General features: G+C 36.9%; 1 protein-coding gene across 4 annotated transcripts in view; it reads right to left on the reverse strand.

The window, feature by feature from the left end:
• Positions 1–18,924, reverse strand: part of Gtdc1 (glycosyltransferase like domain containing 1) — a 302,236-nt gene that overhangs the window by 242,379 nt on the left and 40,933 nt on the right. For all 4 annotated transcript variants that reach the window (XM_037204750.1, XM_037204751.1, XM_028881497.2 and 1 more), the window contains one exon: positions 18,329–18,528. In XM_037204750.1, the coding sequence (XP_037060645.1) occupies positions 18,329–18,507 (179 nt within the window). In that variant the 5' untranslated portion in view covers positions 18,508–18,528. The remainder of the gene's footprint in view (positions 1–18,328; positions 18,529–18,924) is intronic.

Genomic DNA, 18,924 nt, shown 5'->3' on the forward strand with positions numbered 1-18,924 from the left:
AAGAACAATCAGACCACAACCCATAGAACCATGAAGGCTATATATATAGCATGGAGGTCCCTAGAACGACTGTGGCTTATAATAAATTTCAGTTTTACTCAATTATTGAAAAAAAAATAGCCAAATGAATGGAAACACATGAACTATGAACCAAAGGCTGAGGGGCCCCCAGCTGGATCAAGCCCTCTGAATAAGTGTGACAGTTGATTGGCTTGATCAGTTTGGGAGGCATCTAGGCAGTGGGACCGAGTCCTGTGCTCATTGCATGAGTTGGCTGTTTGAAACCTGGAGCTTATGCAGAGACACTTGGCTCAGTCTGGGAGGAAGGGACTGGACCTGCCTGGACTGAGTCTACCAGGTTGATCGCAGTCCTCGGAGAAGGATTTGCCCTGGAGGAGGTGGGAATGAGGGGTGGGCTGGGGGTAAGGGGAGGGGGTGGGAAGGGGAGAATAGGGGAACCCGTGGCTGATTATGTAGAACTGAATGGTATTGTAAAATAAAATAAATAAAATTAAAAAAAAGAAGAAGACTAAAAAAATAAGAGAGAGAGAGAGAAGTAGAGCTTCAAGTGATGCAGCCACAACCTGGTGACTACCGAGGACTGGACAGGCTGCACAAGGCATGGACTATTCTGCAAAAGAAGGACTATTCTGGAGTCATTGAAAGGAGTTCAGTCCCACAGACATTTGATTTTAGACTTCTAGTCTCCAGTTCTGTGAGAAAACAAGCTCTGCTAACATGGCATCTTTGGGTTATTAATACACATAAAATTTCTCAAATAAAGCTATTAGAGAAATTCCAGAGATTCTTAGTAAAACCCAAAAATGAACAACATGTAACACATTTTAAAATTAAAACTTTGATGATATTGAAAAGTTATGCTTTTAAATGAAGAGTCAAATCTCATTTAACCAGTAAAGAACAAACCATGTGAGCTCAAATCATTGCATTAAAATGGGATTTAACATAGTAATCTCCCATGCAACCATTCAAAGAAAATGAATGATATTACAACTAGAAATGTACATATAGAAAAATAGATAGCAGAAAATGAAATAGGTAACATGTGAACTAGAACTAAGAATTAACTGCACATAAAACTAGCATCTTTCTCCAACCTACCTATGGGCCAAAGCATAACCAAATACTCCAAAATCAAATTTCATGTGAATATCTAAATCACTCAAACAGTGAAAACATAAATGTAAAACAATATTACTGTTCTCTTATTTTCTAACAGTGAGAGATCACAAATAAAAGTCATTCCAATTAAAACTTTCTTAATGAAAAATCCATTCCAAGTAGGACTTACTTTAATTAATAAGAATATCTAGCCCCTTTGATAAGCTTTTGTGTGGACAGAAAGTTTCTTATTTCTATAACTATCCCTTAAAGGTTACAAAACAAAAGAAAAGAAAATATCCAGAAAAAGAAACAAGCCAATAGAATTACTGAGTTATATTTATACTTATAATCTTCAACTTACAAAGATAAAATGTGGTAACACATAATGCTGTTATTTATACTAAGCCTGGAAAGCACAGTGTATAGATGAGTATTCTCATCTCTGGTTGCATATTATAGCTTATTGCAGGGCAATTAAATATATGTACTAAGCTCAGTGCCGCTTCCCCCCCACCATGGGCAGAGCTGTCTCTGTGGTAACTACCACAGGAGCTTTCACTGCTTCACTCAATATGCACCATCCACATAACACAACACAGTCTGGAAAAACTAAGTGACTACAAAGCATTAAACACACTGAGTAAGCCACTGCAGGAACATCAGTTAGTCATTCTCTGTGGGCAAAAGAGCTGGTACAAAGCAACCACTGCACAGATGACACCTTCTTCTCCTGCAGAAATTGACATAAACAAAGTCATATTATTTACTTAGTACTTTCTAGTAAACTTAATATTTTAAGCTTTGATGTATGCCATGACTGTAAGAAATTACTTGAGTTTTGGTTTAAGAAATAATGACATTAATGTTATATCTTATTTTTTAAGATTTGGGGATTTTTTAGAGGTACATAATATAATGTGTACAGCTAAAAATGGAATGGACAGAATTCAGTGTAAACTAAGATAGGAATAAGTTACTCAGAGTTTGGATGGAACAAGATTAACAGTTTATTTCAAGTTTACCCAAGTGTGCGCATGTGTGCATACACACATGTATGCCTACACATGCATATACATATGCTTGTGCAGGAATATACATGCCCAAAGTTTCAATTATACTGAAATATTGACTTTTACATAATTATTGCACTGAATGGTGTTCACATTTAACAATGCACTATTCAAATCAAAATAGGGATTCAAACTTTTAACACCATAAAAAAATCAGAAATTGGTGAAGTGACAGATATGTGAATTAGCTTGAGTTTTCCCATAATGTTTAAGTGAGCAAAACGTCACACTATACAACATATATTCAAAAACTTGTTGTGAATTAGAAATGAATTTGAAAATTAACAAGAAAAGTAAAGTGAGACAGACATTCAAGCTAAATTATGTACTAGTAGGATAGAATATGACATAACTGACCTAAATTTGCCAATTTCTATTCTATGTACAAATTCTCTTGGGAACAAGAAAAGAAACTCCAATTCTGTTTGCCAAAATGTGTATTCATTTCAAGAAAATACATTAGAACATTTATTTCAATATTCCAATATTTTGACAATTTAATATTCAGCTATTGTTCTTTTTATTTAAAATTGTGAGAAATTTCATGTTCAAATATTTCCATTATATAGTACGTAGCTGTTCCAGATTTGACCTTGAAACACTGCCCCTAGTGTGGCAGCCAGTAACTTCCACACCTGTCTATGACCTGCCCCTGGGGTGTGGCCAAGAGGAGACCCCTTAAGAACTGAGATATGTATGTGTTTGCTTTCTTAGCTCCTCATGGTCCTGGAGGCTAGATTTACAGACTACATCAGAGTTCCCCCAGAGTACCCTGGAATGTACCTCATTTCTCCCAGATCCTGTAATTGACCCATTATTGATTGTAAGATACCCCCTGAAACCTCTTTTAATTACCAGATAAACTAGGTAGAACTGTCTCATTAATTATAATAATACCATTAAGTGTTTTTCTGAGTCTTAAAGAATAAAGGAACTACTATATGTTAAAAAGTCAGTTATTCTATCATATTTCTAAGATGCTGTTTTTTCTTAAAAAGAGGACAGGTACCATTAACCCTTTGGATCCATGACAGAATTACACGGCTTTCCTTTTCTTATATAATTCACTACTTTCCATCTTTCATACTTTCATATCAAGTTCCAGTCAGCAATGTATCTTATAAAATATGTGGTATAGCACAAGTATTTGGAAAAAACAAAAAATGAAATACCTTTAATTTGCTTTTCTAAAAGCAGAAATATACACTTGAGCACTGTTTTTACTTTTATTACTTACTATAAATAGTTAACTGCTACAACTTAGCTAAAATTTAAATTTGGTCACCATAACTGCAATGCCAAAGAAAAAACATGGATCTACAAATAATATTCTCTCTCTCACTTATCCCCTCTCAAATATGACAACTTTCAATTACCTATAGTTAAAAAAACAAATGGAATAATGCATTACGGCTTTGGGACAAACACTGTTTAAACACCATCTTCTTACTTAACTATTTATTCCATTTCACTTCTTAATTCATATTGGAGAATAGGTAATTGAAAACCTAAAGATTAAACAATATTATACATTGTTTTAGAAACTTTAAATGAGTCACTTACACGAACAATATAACTCTACCTCAAACTGTTCAACTGTTACAACATTTTACTCTCAGGTTTATAAACTATAATACATGCTGACACAAGACATTAATTTTTGAGTCTCTGGAAGCCGAGGCAAGAGAACCACAAATTAAAGTCCTTAAGGTACAGACTGAGTTCCAAGACAACACGGGCAACTTAGTGAGCCTCTGTAAAAATTTTAAGAGTAAAAACAAGGAGATATGGATCAATATTAGGGAACTACATCGTTTTTTGTTCAATCCTTAATATCAAGGGGGGAAGGGGGATGACACAGACCATTTCTGAAAGATTATTTCATTTGTTCTTCACAAGAAAATTTGAAGATCAAGATATAGAACGACAATGGACGACCTCTTAATGCAGACAATTGGAAGAACTAGACTTTGAATAATCTCCTGTGACTTCTAGTCTACTGTGACCTATCCCTCCCAGCTCCTATGTAATAGTATGTATGTAAAATAGGCAGGCAAGTACAATAGTGAACATCAAAACACAATGCATGTTCCTAGGAATGCCAATCACTGAAGGAATGCACACCACGTTGGCTAGTATTTCTAAGTCAGGATTAATCCGTGGATTCAATTTTGAACAAATATATTAGTACTTCAAATGAGTAAGCAAACAATGAACACTCCATGTATATGAAAAAGAGTCATTCTTGTAGATATGCTGACTGACTGGGAAAAATATGTATGGCAAATTGATGAACAAAACAGTAATGGATATAAATGTTAATGAGTAGAAACTGGATAACCAAATTTGCAAATATGGAAATACTGATTAAGGTGGCTCCTTCTGTTTTAACACACATATTAGAAGAAAAATTTCAGCTTACTCATACAGAAAAATTTGGAGAAAATGGAATTCCTAACCAGCAATCTCCACATATTAAAATATAAAATAAAAGTACTAGACAAAACAAGGTTGTACTAACTCAAAGGTTTCCTATTTTCTGAAATATAAGATACATCAAAACTGTCTTGTGCATGTCCACCTAAATCATACTGCTACCTATCTTCTATAAAATACAATAATTTTTAATATAAATACCTGAATCCTCTAAGTTTTGATATTATTTGAAGGGTTAATCATCAAAAATATACTACACAAGGGAAATCCTAGAGCAACTATGTGACAGGGGTAAAGCAAATTCTTTCGTTTCCAGAGCCAAAGAAGCCTGAGAGGTGAAGGATTCAAAAAGATATCCACTGAGGAAGGAAATAATTTCTCTGTACCATCTGCAAATTGCATCACAGGTTTACTCATTTGTTCCAGGTAGGATCTAATATAATGTATGAAATCTAAAGGCACACTTAATGCCTCTCTTATGGGAAAGTGATAAATTTAAGATGTTAGTGCCAAAAAATGAATAATTTACTGATTGCGTATGTATGTTAGCATCAACATTTTATTTATATAGGAGAAAGGAGTAGGGATGGATAGCACTAATGTTTAAAGAAAGTTTGTACTACACTTAGGACCATGGAAAACTTAAAACGCTGCCAAAGCAAACTCATAAGCAAATGTAATGAGTAAATATAATATACAACTCATATTATCTATTTTTAATCATTATAACCAGTAAAATATTTTCATTGTAACTTCCATGACAATGACTAAATTAACTTATACCTCAACCTATTTAATCACACAAAATTAAATTTCACTTTGGCTAAAAGACAAAATTCCTAACTAGTGAAGCACAAACAACAAATGTCATTTGTCGTGTTAGTTATTTTCTGGTTTTCCATCCCTCTGTCATTGCTCTCATTCAGAAATCTCACTGCTGAGATTAGATGCTGAGAATCCAATGATCATTTTGTTCATTAATGGTCCCCAATTCAATCTAAATCAACAGCTGTCCTGTCCTGTTATCCTGCCATACGTCCATGTTTGACTACAGTGTTCCTGTCAGCAAAAGCTAGTTTCATTTTCATTACAGTCTCAAAGTTACCTTTCATACTGAGTCTCAACTTGAAAAGATCCACAATCACCTAGGAAACAAATCTCAATGGAGGCAACCAATATGGGAAGACAATCCTTAAATGTTGAGGAAACCATCCCAGTAGCCCAGGATCACTACTAAATACAAAGGAGGAAGTGCCCTGAGTAACAGCACTCATGTCTACCTGCTTCCTGACTGCAGACGCAATGTAACCATGCTGAAATGAACTATACCCACTCAAACTATAAGCCAAAAATAAATCCTTCCTACTTTCACTTGCTGTTGCCGGGTACTTGATCAGAGCAATGAGAAAGGAAATTAATACAACCACTAATGCAATTTTTATTCTGTTCTCTAACACTCATCAAATCATGAGACTTGAATGGAATTAATTCTACTTCGTGACTGCAAGTTCAATTGCAGATTCATGATATTAAATGCCTTTTGACACTGTAACAAGTTCAAAACCCATATGGTACACAAAAAAAAAAATATACACCTAAATAATTCTGGGGCTTTTGTCAGAAATACTGGAAAATAGGTACTGTCCTTGAGAGAAGGTAAACTGATGGAATGTAAAATGAGTCCTGGGAATGACACATACTGAGTCTGTTTCAGTATATTCCCAAAACAGAGGAGAAGAGAAGCAGGCAAGCAACAGACCTCAACAGCGACTCAGAATCACTGATCCAACTTTACCTGTGGACAACCTCCCTTAAGACTTATAATCATATAACCTAATGTATTTCCCTTAATGTTTATGTAGCTTTGAATTAGTATTCTATCACATAAAACAGTCCTCTAACCTTCTAAGAATATTTATTATCTAAGTAATTCTTTTTTTAAAAAATGAACTTTTTGAGACAGTATATCTCACTAAGTTACATTAGAATGCCTTGAACTTACAATTTCCCTGCCTCTGCTTCCAGAGTAGCTCAATTACAGGACTGGGTTACCAAGGTTGGTCAAAGTTTCTGACATTAACTTTGAATTAAACACACACACACACACACACACACACACACACACACACACACACACACACACACACACTAGACAAAGTCCACCCATCCTTATCTCCCTGATCTCCCATGATTCCTTTTAATTCTTTTGTTTGTTTGTTGTTTTGTTTTTCAAAACATGGTTTCTCTGTGTAAGAGTCCTACTGTCCTGAAACTCACTTTGTATACCAGGCTAGCCTCAAACTCACAGATATCCCACTGCCTCTGCCTCCCAAGTGCTGGGATTAAAGGTGTACACCACCTCCTAGTGAACTCCTAATTCAAACTAAGTTCATGTTAAGCTGAATTTTGTTTTTCAAACATCTCCTTACTTTTCCTGTATTAATTTTCTTCACATTTTCTCTTCCTGTGACATTCTTTTACTTCATCTCCACCTATCAAAGTCTTTAGCTACCTCTAAAGCTCCCTTCCTAATGCTACAGCCCTTTAATATAACTCCTCATGTCATGGTGATGACCCCAATCATAAAATTATTTTCATTGATACTTCATAATTTTTCTATTGTTATGAATTGTAATGTAAAAATCTGATATGCAGGATGGCTTTAGGTGACCCCTATGAAATGGTCGTTTGACCCCCAAAGGGATCACAACCCACAGGTGGAAAACAGCTACTCTAAAGTCTACTTCAGATTTTGATGAATAGAACTTATTCTGCACTTCTTCACACTGAACACTGCCTTTTCAAAGAAGTCATTATTCTCTGGGTTCTACAGTAATTCTATGAGAACTTCTTATATTCACATCTTATGTTTCATACAGATAGCCAAATTCATACAGATAGTCAAACATCTTTTCTTTCTTTTGAATTTTTTGACACTCTGTCATTAAATAAAGTATGTATTCCTTTGATGCTTTCTCCATGAGTAATAGGAGATGCTTTTGGAAGTCCATGGTTAAACATCACGTCTTTGGAAAGCTGAGCAATCATGAACTGTGAGGCTCAAGCAGCAGGTCTGAAAAGATAAAGGATCCCATCAAAAAAGTAGAAGTAGTCACCAGGTCTCTAGAAATAAAAGTTACATAGAATTCTTGAAAATGTAAAAACCTTCACAAATAAGACAAGGAAGAAAGTATCTCCTAGTTTGAATGTGTTGAATGAGAACTAGTTCAGGTTTGCCCATGTGTCAGAATTCCTTAAGCTGTTATCTTATTTTTAATGACTTCTCAAAGAGCATGGAACTCAGGAATAAATAAACTGAAAAACCTCTGTTCTGTGCATTTCAAAGTTTGCCTTTTTCATATAAACAAAACAATGAATGACAGCTTAGATTATAATCTGGGGCTATTATTCTGCTACAATACTATATAACTCTTGAGGAAACGTTTTTAAGTAGATACACATGTGAAAGTATTGACTGGCAATATGGCTCAGCAGGAAAAAGCACTTGCTGAGCATTCCTGCTAATCTGAGATCAATAGCGCAGCACTGCCCCCCCCCCGAAAGTGAAAGTCAACTCTCCAAAGCTGGTTTCCTAATCTCTGCATACCTGTTGTGACATGCACACATGAACACACAATGCCACACACACGTGCATGAAACTCAAACACACATACAAATACTGTTTTTTAATTTTTTTATATATTTTTATTTTATAATTAACTTGATTTCACATATCAGTCACAGACACCCCTGTCCTTCCTCCTCCTACCCCCTCCTCCTAACCCCCAGCTCCCCCCATCCACCCTTCCATTCCCACCTCCTCCAAAGCAAGGTCTCCCCTGGAGAGTCAGCCCAGCTTGGTAGACTCAGCCAAGGCAAGTCCAGTCCCCCTCCTCCCTACACCAAGGCTGAGCAAAGTGTCCCAGCATAGGCCCCAGGATCCAAAGAAGCCAGCCCATGCACCAAGGACAGTTCCCAGCTCCACTGCCTGGGGACCTCACAAACAGTTCAAGCTAATCAACTGTCTCACTTATCCAGAAAGCCTGGTCCAGTTCCATGGGGGCTCCTCAGCCATTGATTCACAGTTCATGCATTTCCACTAGTTTGGCTATTTGTCCCTGTGCTTTTTCCAATCATGATCTCAATATCTCTTGCTCATACAGTCCCTCCACTCTCTTGGCGATTGGGCTCCCAGAGCTCCACCTGGGGCTCGGCCATGGATCTCTGCATCCACTTCCATCAGACACTGGATTAGAGTTCTATCATAACAGCCAGGGTGTTTGGCCATCCGATCACCAGAGAAAGTCAGCTCAGGCACTCTCTCGACCATTGCCAGTAGTCTACAGTGGAGGTATCTTTGTGGATTTCTAGAGACCTCTCTATAGAACTCTGCTTCTTCCCAGGGTCTTCATTCATCATGGTATCTCCCTCTCCATTCTCCCACTCTGCTCCTGATCAAGCTGGAACCTCCCACTCCCCTAAGTTCTCCTTCCCCCGACCCTTGCCCTCCATTACCCCCAGACCCCCAGTTTGCTCATGTAGATCTCATCCATTTCTCTGTCATTGGGTGATCCCTGTGTCTTTCTCAGGGTCCTCTTTACTAGGTAGCCTCCCTGGAGTTGTGAGTTGCAGTCTGGTTATCCTTTGCTTTACATCTAGTATCCACTTACGAATGAGTACATACCATGTTTGTCTTTCTGAGTCTGGGTTACCTCACTCAGAATGATTTTTTCTAGTTCGATTTGCCTGCAAACCTCATGATGTCATTGCTTTTCTCTGCTGAGTAGTACTCCATTGTGTGTGTATATATGTACCACATTTTCTTTATCCATTCTTCAGTTGAAGGGCATCTAAGTTGTTTCCAGGTTCTGGCTATTACAAATAATGCTGCTATGAACATAGTTGAGCATGTGTTCTTGTGGTATGATTGAGCATTCCTGACTCTGAGATACCATCTTACACCCATCAAAATGGCTAAGATCAAAAACACTGAAGACAGCTTATGTTGGAGAGGATGTGGAGCAAGGGGAACTCTCCTCCACTGTTGGTGAGAATGCAAGCTTATACAGCCACTTTGGAAATCAATATGGCGTTTTCTTAGAAAATTGGGAATCAACCTCCCAAGACCCAGCTATACCACTCTTGGGCATTTTTTTTTAATTTTTAAAAAAATATTTTATTAAAGATCATTTCAAGATTTATTATTTCACAGATGCTAAGCTAGATACTGCAAACCAAAGGACTGAGAGAAGTAATAATAGTGGTAGTGGCATCTGTAACTAACTCAAAGAATATATGTCTAAAATCATTTTTAAATAGCTTAGGCAATAGCGATAGTCAAGCAAAATAACCTTTCTGGACCAAATTCTAATCTCTTGCTATATTCTCTGCACTATTCATGGGTGGACACTGCTTAAACCACATCTTTAGAATACAATCGTATAATATTTTGTAAAGTATCACAAATGCAAAATGCAAGAAAGCTCCTTGAGCTAAAAATGTTTTTCTAAAAATGTCTAATTTTAAATGGGAAATTACAAGAAATTATAATTTATATATAAACTGTATCTAACAGATGATAGTTATTTTCATAGTATTACTAATATAGTCCATAAAAATAAGTGAGTAACTACATAAAACTCATATAACATGGGCTATTCAATGTCTCTAAGTACTTTCTACATAGAAGAAATGGCTCAAACATGGAACAATGGCATTTAGAGCAGGAAAAGAAAGAAATAAAGGAGAAAGGGAGGGAGGAAAAAGGGGAAGACAGAAAGAGAAAACACATACATACACAAAAATTGAGAACACCAACAGCAACAATACTCTACTGTTTCAAAATCTATTCATTCCTTGATCCAGTCATATTTACTATATAAGTATTTAGCTTGATAGACAGTGTATTTGTGTTACTACAGGTAAAACGGTAAACATAATAAATGTGGTCTTTGTCATAACACCTAGAATAAAACTGAAAAATTACTAAATCCATCAAAATAATCCTAAATCGTACAAAATCATTTTAGACAGTGGAGAAGGAGCTGAAATAGAAATTTCATTTCAGACACAATGCTAATAAAAGATTGTATGAGAAGGTGAAACTTTGCTGGGATCTCAGAAAAGGGAAGAAGGGAAGAGGGGAAACAAGGATATGGGACAGGGATGTGCATTTAGTGTTGCTGGATGGCCAAGGGTCCAACAAGCAGTAGTAACAGGACCTGGTAGAAGAAAATCCCTGAAACTGCTATAAATAAACAACAGCAAGTTAAGGATGGGAGGAAACTGAGAGGTAAGACAACAGAGGCTGATCAATGACCTAGTTCCTTTCTTGTTGTTTGGACTTACACATGCAGGGGAAAGCCATTGGTGGTTTTCAAAAAGGGATTAATCAAGTATATGCTCACATTAACTAATCAACACAGGCACTAAGCTTACTTACATCAATCAAGGATTACTAAGGACTATAGACTCACCTAGTATATGCATGTTGTCAAATTTGCCTCTATGCTACCAGTGCTAGTACCCACACTGTCTAAAATAAATACTAAGGGGAAAAAAGAATAATATGAATAACTACAAGAGAGCCGCAATAATTTGTACACAGTATTTCTCAATGTTTCCTCAACTGTACATGAACTTTCTCCTAAAGAAGGGAAACATTAATTATTTATCAGAAGCATGACAGAACAATAAAAACATGAGAGACTTTATTATAGGAAAAACACACAGAAATGTATGACTAGTTTAGAAACATTAAAGTATGGCCGGGTGGTGGTGGCGCACGCCTTAATCCCAGCACTCGGGAGGCAGAGCCAGGAGGATCTCTGTGAGTTCGAGGCCAACCTGGGCTACCAAGTGAGCTCCAGGAAAGGCGCAAAGCTACGTAGAGAAACCCTGTCTCGAAAAACCAAATAAATAAATAAATACATAAATACATAAATAAATACATAAATACATAAATAAATAAAGTATGAAAGAGATATACGTAGTTTTAGTGAGCAGTAGGCCTAACTTAGTTCACATCTTGCCCTTGCAGCTCTCACTATGGGCCAGCATCTCAGAAGACCGGAAGGTCCCTCAAGTGACTGCATAAGGAAGAATGAACCACAGAGGCACATAACAAGCCAAAGTGGCTCAAGGAGGTCACGCATGATTCCAAGAAAATGAAAAGTTCATATGTATGAAGGCTTAAGAAGAAGAAAACTCGGGCTGGAGAGATGGCTCAGCAATGGCTGTTCTTCCAGAGGTCCTGAGTTCAATTCCCAGCAACCACATAGTGGCTCACAACCATCTGTAATGAGATCTGGTGCCCTCTTCTGGCCTGCAGGGATATGTGCAGACAGAACACTGTATACATAATAAATAAATCTTTAAAAAGAAGAAGGAGGAGGAGGAGGAGGAGGAGGAGGAGGAGGAGGAGGAGGAAGAACAACAACAACAACAACAACAACAACAACAACAAAAACTCAAAGACATGGAGAGATGGCTTAGTAGTTTAAAGTGCTTACTGTCTTCCAGAGGACCTGAGTTCTGACCCCAGGTCACACACCAGGGATGTCACAACTCTCTGTAATTCTACCTCCAGTAGATCTGAGGACCTCTTCTCCTATACAGGTATCCGCATGCACACAGCATATACTTACACAAACACATACACATAAAGGTAAAAATCTAAGAAAATGGGATAGGTGGAAGGATAAAGGATCTACAGCATGGCTTCAGAAGAATCAAGAGACTTAGTCTCAGGCCTCAGCAAACTCTTCAATGGCAAATGAAACTATATTTTCTTTGACTAAGATCTCAGTTAAGAGCAGAAGGCTTTCTCATTAAACAAAAGTTGAAAATACAAGTAGAATTAAAGTCTTTTATTTCCTAAATGAATTTTTTCTGTAGTATGAAGACTAAATATAATAAAGACACTCAACATGCAAAAAAACAACTTGACTAGAAAGAAGTACCCTAAAGTGAGATATTTATAAAGTAAAATTATTATATATTTTGCATTCATTGGAAGACTTCTTCCACATTTTCATTACATTTATTTTAAAAAATGATTTTTCTCCTCTCTGTAAAAGTACATTAAACACCTAGTTTTATTTTTAAATATATCTTTCAGATTTCAAAGATTATAGACAGCAGATTTACAACAAAGGTCTTTAAGGCACGGTCAGTTAGAAATAACATCTTGCATCCATATGAACCATCACCTGGGGGGCAGGGAGTGTAGAATCTTACCTGCACTATCTTATTTATTTTAAAATAAGCATGAAAGGATATTAAAACACATATACTTGAAATTGCACTGCAGTGTTTTAACTCCTTAGAAATAGCAGTTTCACAGCATGCACTACTAACTACATAAACTTAATATTTAACTTACAGACTGCAGGCATAACAAACTACAAACTTAGAACAAGAAAACTTTTCTTCCCCTGAACAAAACATTTGACTTCTTAAGAGAACTAACAAAGAAAATAGAGTGGAAAGATGAACCTGTAGGCCACACTGTAGGACAGAAGATAGGTTTAAGTTTGAACTTTACAAAGAAGGTAGGTAGGTAGGTAGGGTGCGTGTGCGAGAGAGAGAGAGAGAGAGAGAGAGAGAGAGAGAGAGAGAGAGAGAGAGAGAGAGAGAGAGAGAGAGAGAGAGGAAAGACACAGAGAGAAAAGAAGGTGGAGAGCACAAGAGAGAAGAGAAAAAGGAAGTAGAAAAAGTGCAGGAGAGAGTAAGAGAGAGAGAGAGAGAGAGAGAGAGAGAGAGAGAGACCACACATAACTGAATTATTATTTGGTTTTCAGAATTAATCTGTTTCAGTATCAGTGTGGCCAGCAACATTTTCAACATAAAGTCCTGATATTTAAACTGAAGACTCAGAAGAGACTTTAAAGAGATAAAACTTTGTACAGGAAGCCTTAAAGTACCATCCAAATCTAGGCTAGTGTGGGGTAGATCAAATAGACAAAGGGGTTAGGAAGACAAGCCAAAAGCAAATGCCCTAAGACTATATAGGACAGAGAAACTGGTCAACAGAGCAAGGGATGAGGAATCACTCAGCCAATTCTCATCTATGGACCAATCAAATACTGGTGAAATTATAGGGTGCTACCTACACCCAACCTAGTAACAAAATTATTTATACAATATCAGACATCATCCAGTCCTCTCCCCACAAGAAGTTTATATAACTAGTATAAGGACAGTGAACTGGCCAGTAACAGAATACTACTGCCCCTAGTCAAGTACAAACATCAGAGAACTTCACAGTATCGTGACTAAGGATAATTTTGGAATAGTGTTATTAAGCACTCTAAACAAAGAAATTTTTTGTGTGTACTGTCAACTACTCTATGAATAAAGAACATGCCAAAAGCAGTTTCTTTTTGTATTTTCAGAAAAAAAAATTCTTTCATTGTATTTTCTATCCACCATAAACATTTTAAAAAGCTCCTATGTGACCAGGGAGAGGGGTCTGCAGGTAAAAACACTTACCACACAGCCTTGACAACCTGAGTTCAATTCCCTGAACCATGCAAAATGCCAGACGCAGTGGAATGTGTCTGCAATCCCAGACAGTGAGAAGTAAGGCACAGAGAGCAAAATCCCCTGAAAGCTTGAAGATCAGTTAGCCTGGAGTACACAGTATAAAGGAAACAACAAGGAGACCCTACCTCAAACACAGTGGAAGGCAAGAACTAGCATTAAAGGTTGTCCTTTACATGGCTGTTGTCCTACATGAGCACCTTCGTACAGGAATTGGACACACAGGTACACATTATATACACACAAACATAAAAACTTCAAAAAACATTTAAAATAAAACTCATGTGGTAGTAATATATCACAATCACAACATGTATTAAGATTTACAATCTGTATGAGTATGTAGGAAACCTGAAAAATAAGACAGCTAAACTCACCAAACATATATTTGGTAAGGGGCAGGGTGATAAATCTTATCTCAGGATCCTGCCTCAATTATGTGGTCATCTCTACAATGAGGACAGTTTTATAGGTTATGCTTTCTAAGAATTACCCATTTTGTCCATTTTCAAATGTATAAAAAGCATTCACAGATTGTACTGGCTGGTTTTGTGCGTCAACTTGACACAAGTTAAGAGTCATCAGAGTAAGGAGCCTCAGTTGAGGAAATGCCTCCTTGAGATCCAACTGTAAGGAATTTTCTCAATTAGTGATCAATGGTAAAGGAGGCCCAGCCCATGGTTTGTGATGCAACCCGGAGCTGCTGGTCCTAGGTTCTATAAGAAAGCAGGCTGAGCAAGCCAGAGCAAGCAAGCAAGCAAGCAGCTCCCTGTTATGGCTGCATCCGTTCCTCTCCTGCTTGAATTCCTGTCCTGATTTCCTTCAGTGATGAACAGCAACGTGGAAGTGTAAAACGAATAAAACCTTTCATTCCCAACTTGCTTTTTGGTCATGGTGTTTCACTGCAACTATACAAAACCTAACCAAGACATAGAATTTTCAATTTTATAATCAATCCATGCTATATATTTTTAATTACAAAAATTTGTGCCTCTAATGTGCCTGTAGTCTACCCATTTCAGTATTTCAAGTAACTACTTTCTATTTATCTATATTATATATATATTTTTAATTTCACTATTTTCCACTGCTGCTATTGTTAACTTTCCAGTTTACATCTAAGTACAACCAAGAGGGATTCTTTCTTGAACCACAAGGTTTGAAGGGCCTTGCATATACCAACTAAAAACAGATACATAACAAAATTTAAATTTTAAAACATGGTATGGATGTGAATGCAACTAAGACCATGACATAGAATAATTCTTTATAATCAGTTCTATTTTTTGGTATATTTGATGTTTTCCCCTTTAAAACCTGAGGTAACCACAATTATGCTTTCACGTGTTCTAATGAATAGGCTGTTCAGGAATGGCTGTCTCTAAGCTTTTTTCTGTATATACTTTATAAACAATTCAACTGAAAGGCAAGGATTATTTGTCTGGGGCTATTCTCAGTCAGCTGTATACATGCAGAGCAGCTGCCCGCAGAAGCAAAAACCTGCATAAACCACCAATAGGAAGCAGGCCAGGGAACAAGAAAGGTCTCAGGATCATGGATAGGGAAGTAATTCTGCAACAATATTCCCCAGAATGCCCTTCTTGTGTGTCATTCTTTTACCACTTTCTTTATACCAAAAGTGGCAAGCAGTAATTTTGTGTGGCTTTCCCCCACTCTATTAAGTCTTAAAGAGTCTTTTATAAGTCGATAGAGAAAGCTCTCAGGAATAAAAAGTTTTGGTATGTTGCTGTTCTGTAGGAGAACTATGAGCACTAATATATAATCAAGATTAAAGTATTCTGAATGTTTTTACCACCCTGAAATGGTAAGGGTTTAAAATATTTAATGTATTTTAAAGATCATGATGCCGGGCGGTGGTGGCACACACCTTTAATCCCAGCACTCGGGAGGCAGAGCCAGGCGGATCTCTGTGAGTTCGAGGCCAGCCTGGGCTACCAAGTGATTCCCAGGAAAGGCACAAAGCTACACAGAGAAACCCTGTCTTGAAAAAAAAAAAAAAAAAGATCATGAGAGAAATTTTTCATTGCCAACTTTGTTGGATTAAGAAAGGTCAATGGCACTAACCAGGCACACTTTCAGGTATTTCCAAAGAGGTAGGAAGACTCATCCTAAGTAAGGTGGCATTATCCAATGGGAAGGGAAAAACAGGATAGCACCAGTGACACCCTGTCTCTGCTTCTTGTTCATTGTCATGGACACAACCACAATTTGGCTGCTATGTTTTGCCATGTTGGTTTGTTCTCCTCTGAACTGGGAAACAAACTGAACCCTTCCTTTCTGACATTGCTTTCTGCCATGCATTTGGAGAGAAAAGTAACTAATACAATAGCCCATGAAACATGTATCAAAACATTATGTCACCATATTAGTAAGTGCTATGTTCATATTTCTACATACAAGTTAAAGAAAAAGTCAAAATGAATGATAGTTTCAAGAAAATAGACAAAACTACAATTACAGTGGGAGATTTCAATACCCTTTCATATAAACTAGCAGTAGAAAAGGAAAGAGAGGGACGGAACATCAGCTGTCCCTTTAGGGTGTGTGTGTGTGTGTGTGTGTGTGTGTGTGTGTGTGTGTGTGTGTGTGTGTATTAAACATTATAGTACAGACAGATGAGCTATTAAAGGCATACAACCAAAAGACAACATGCCTTAAGTGAATAGGTTTCATTATGACATTTTCTCCCATTTACATTATATACTTTGACTGTACATACAACTCTCACCTAACTCTCTTCTATACTCATGGTAACTCCTGCTGGTTTGTTTCCTTCTTCCTATGTCTATTCTAAAATGTAACAAGATATTTATTTAGTTGCCTTTATGAAATTAGACAAAGCTTCAGAAACAGTTATCCCATTTCCTAGATCCTTCCCCACTGTAAGTCCTTAAGATTTCTTGTGACTGAGTAAATGCAGGGAAATCAGATGTATTTTACAAAGCATTTCTAGAAGTTTTCAGAGATAAAGGGTATTTTAGGAGACTGTGTACTAAACTGTGCAAAATGAAAGCTTTACAGCCTTTCATCAGCCTCTTGTGACAATCCTATTCTTCAGTCCTCACACTTGGCCAGCACATCACAACTACAGTCAAATAGCTAAGCAGGAAGGCAGCTCTTTTCTTCCCTAATATAATATAGACAGTTAATAAAGTCCTTTACAGCCTGGTGGCAGTGGTGCAAGCCTTTAATCCCAGCACTCAGGAGGCGGAGCCAGGTGGATCTATGTGAGTTCGAGGCCAGCCTGGTTTACAGAGCGAGATCCAGGACAGGTACCAAAACTACACAGAGAAACCCTGTCTAGAAAAAACAAAATAAATAAATAAATTAAATTAAAAAAAATAAACTCCTTTATAGAAAGCACTCCAGGAGATATCTACTTAACTTTAATTTGCCATGATACAGAGATTGACCAATTCTAACTGCAAAGAACAATCAGGAATTTGACAAAAGAGATTGAGATCATCATGAAAACCTTAGGTCAAAAATGTTTCACACCTAGAGCTTGCTTGATGTTTAGCCACCCCAAATAAAACTGTGATTCTGTTCATAAGGAAGAAAGGCTAGTAAGTGACAACAGTCTTTCCACATTAGCTCACACAGAATTTCAGGCATGTGAGAGGGGAGAAAGCAGGACTTTAAATAGCAATGATAATGTCAGTTCTGTGACAATACTACAAAAAGAAAAATGAATGAAATTTTCTTGATGTTAGTCTAGGGAACATTCCAAGAGGGTAGAGATGCGTGATCCTTTGATAAGTGACTAATTCATTTTATGAGAAATGAAAAGTACCTTTTCTCCAACTAAACCAACACAGTCCTATAGACAGGAGTTCAAAAGAGTAAGAACACTAGATACAATCAGGAAAAATGTAAGACACAGTAATAGGAGGACAGTATAACAACAACATACAATATACATGTACAAAATTGTCGAAAACAACAATCAACAGACCTCCAACATATTCCACATTACTTGCTCTCCCCCTAAAATATAATCAGTACTTTCTTCTCAAAATTTTCTGTGTTTTATAAAGTTCTTTCTATCTACCAACTCCACAGTCAGAGAAATTCTAGAGACACTGAAGCAATACCCTGATAGTACTTTAAAAGCAAAATAGAGCCCTCATTACCTGTAGTGCTCGCTGCTGGGAATACTCTGTGAGAAGTATAAAGCTGCTGTCCGTGCTCTCCAATGCCATTTCTTTGCAGGAAGGGTGTAGAGGACACAATGGTCTAATTCTTCTTGGAGTAACTGTACCAGCTGTCGATGGGAGCCTCCATAAAATGCCTCGATGATGAGAACACTCATTGGACTGTTCAAACCTTCAGACTTAACAAAAAAAAATTATATATAGATACATGTTTTTTTCAAATGAAACATACAATTCTAATAAAAGCATACTTAAAATTGAAAAAGGAAAATAAGAGTTCTGTTATGTGTAATTTTAAAAAAATAAACACAATCAAGGCTTGAGAGACAGATGAGCTGTTAAAGGCATACAACCAAAAGACAACAAGCTCTCCTTTTAAAAATGACAACAACAAAAATTAACACTTATGGGATAAAGTCATCAATCAATATATTTATATTAAAAGAAATAAAGATGTCTCTATTTTCATTATTTCTGTTTTTCTCAGTCCCTAAGTTTACTTCTAATTTATTGTCATACCCAGAAACATAAAATCCTTCCCTACTATGTTCTCTCACTTTTTTGCTGGTTCAGTG

Source organism: Peromyscus leucopus, chromosome 4, assembly GCF_004664715.2.
Source record: "Peromyscus leucopus breed LL Stock chromosome 4, UCI_PerLeu_2.1, whole genome shotgun sequence".
NCBI lineage: Eukaryota > Metazoa > Chordata > Mammalia > Rodentia > Cricetidae > Peromyscus > Peromyscus leucopus.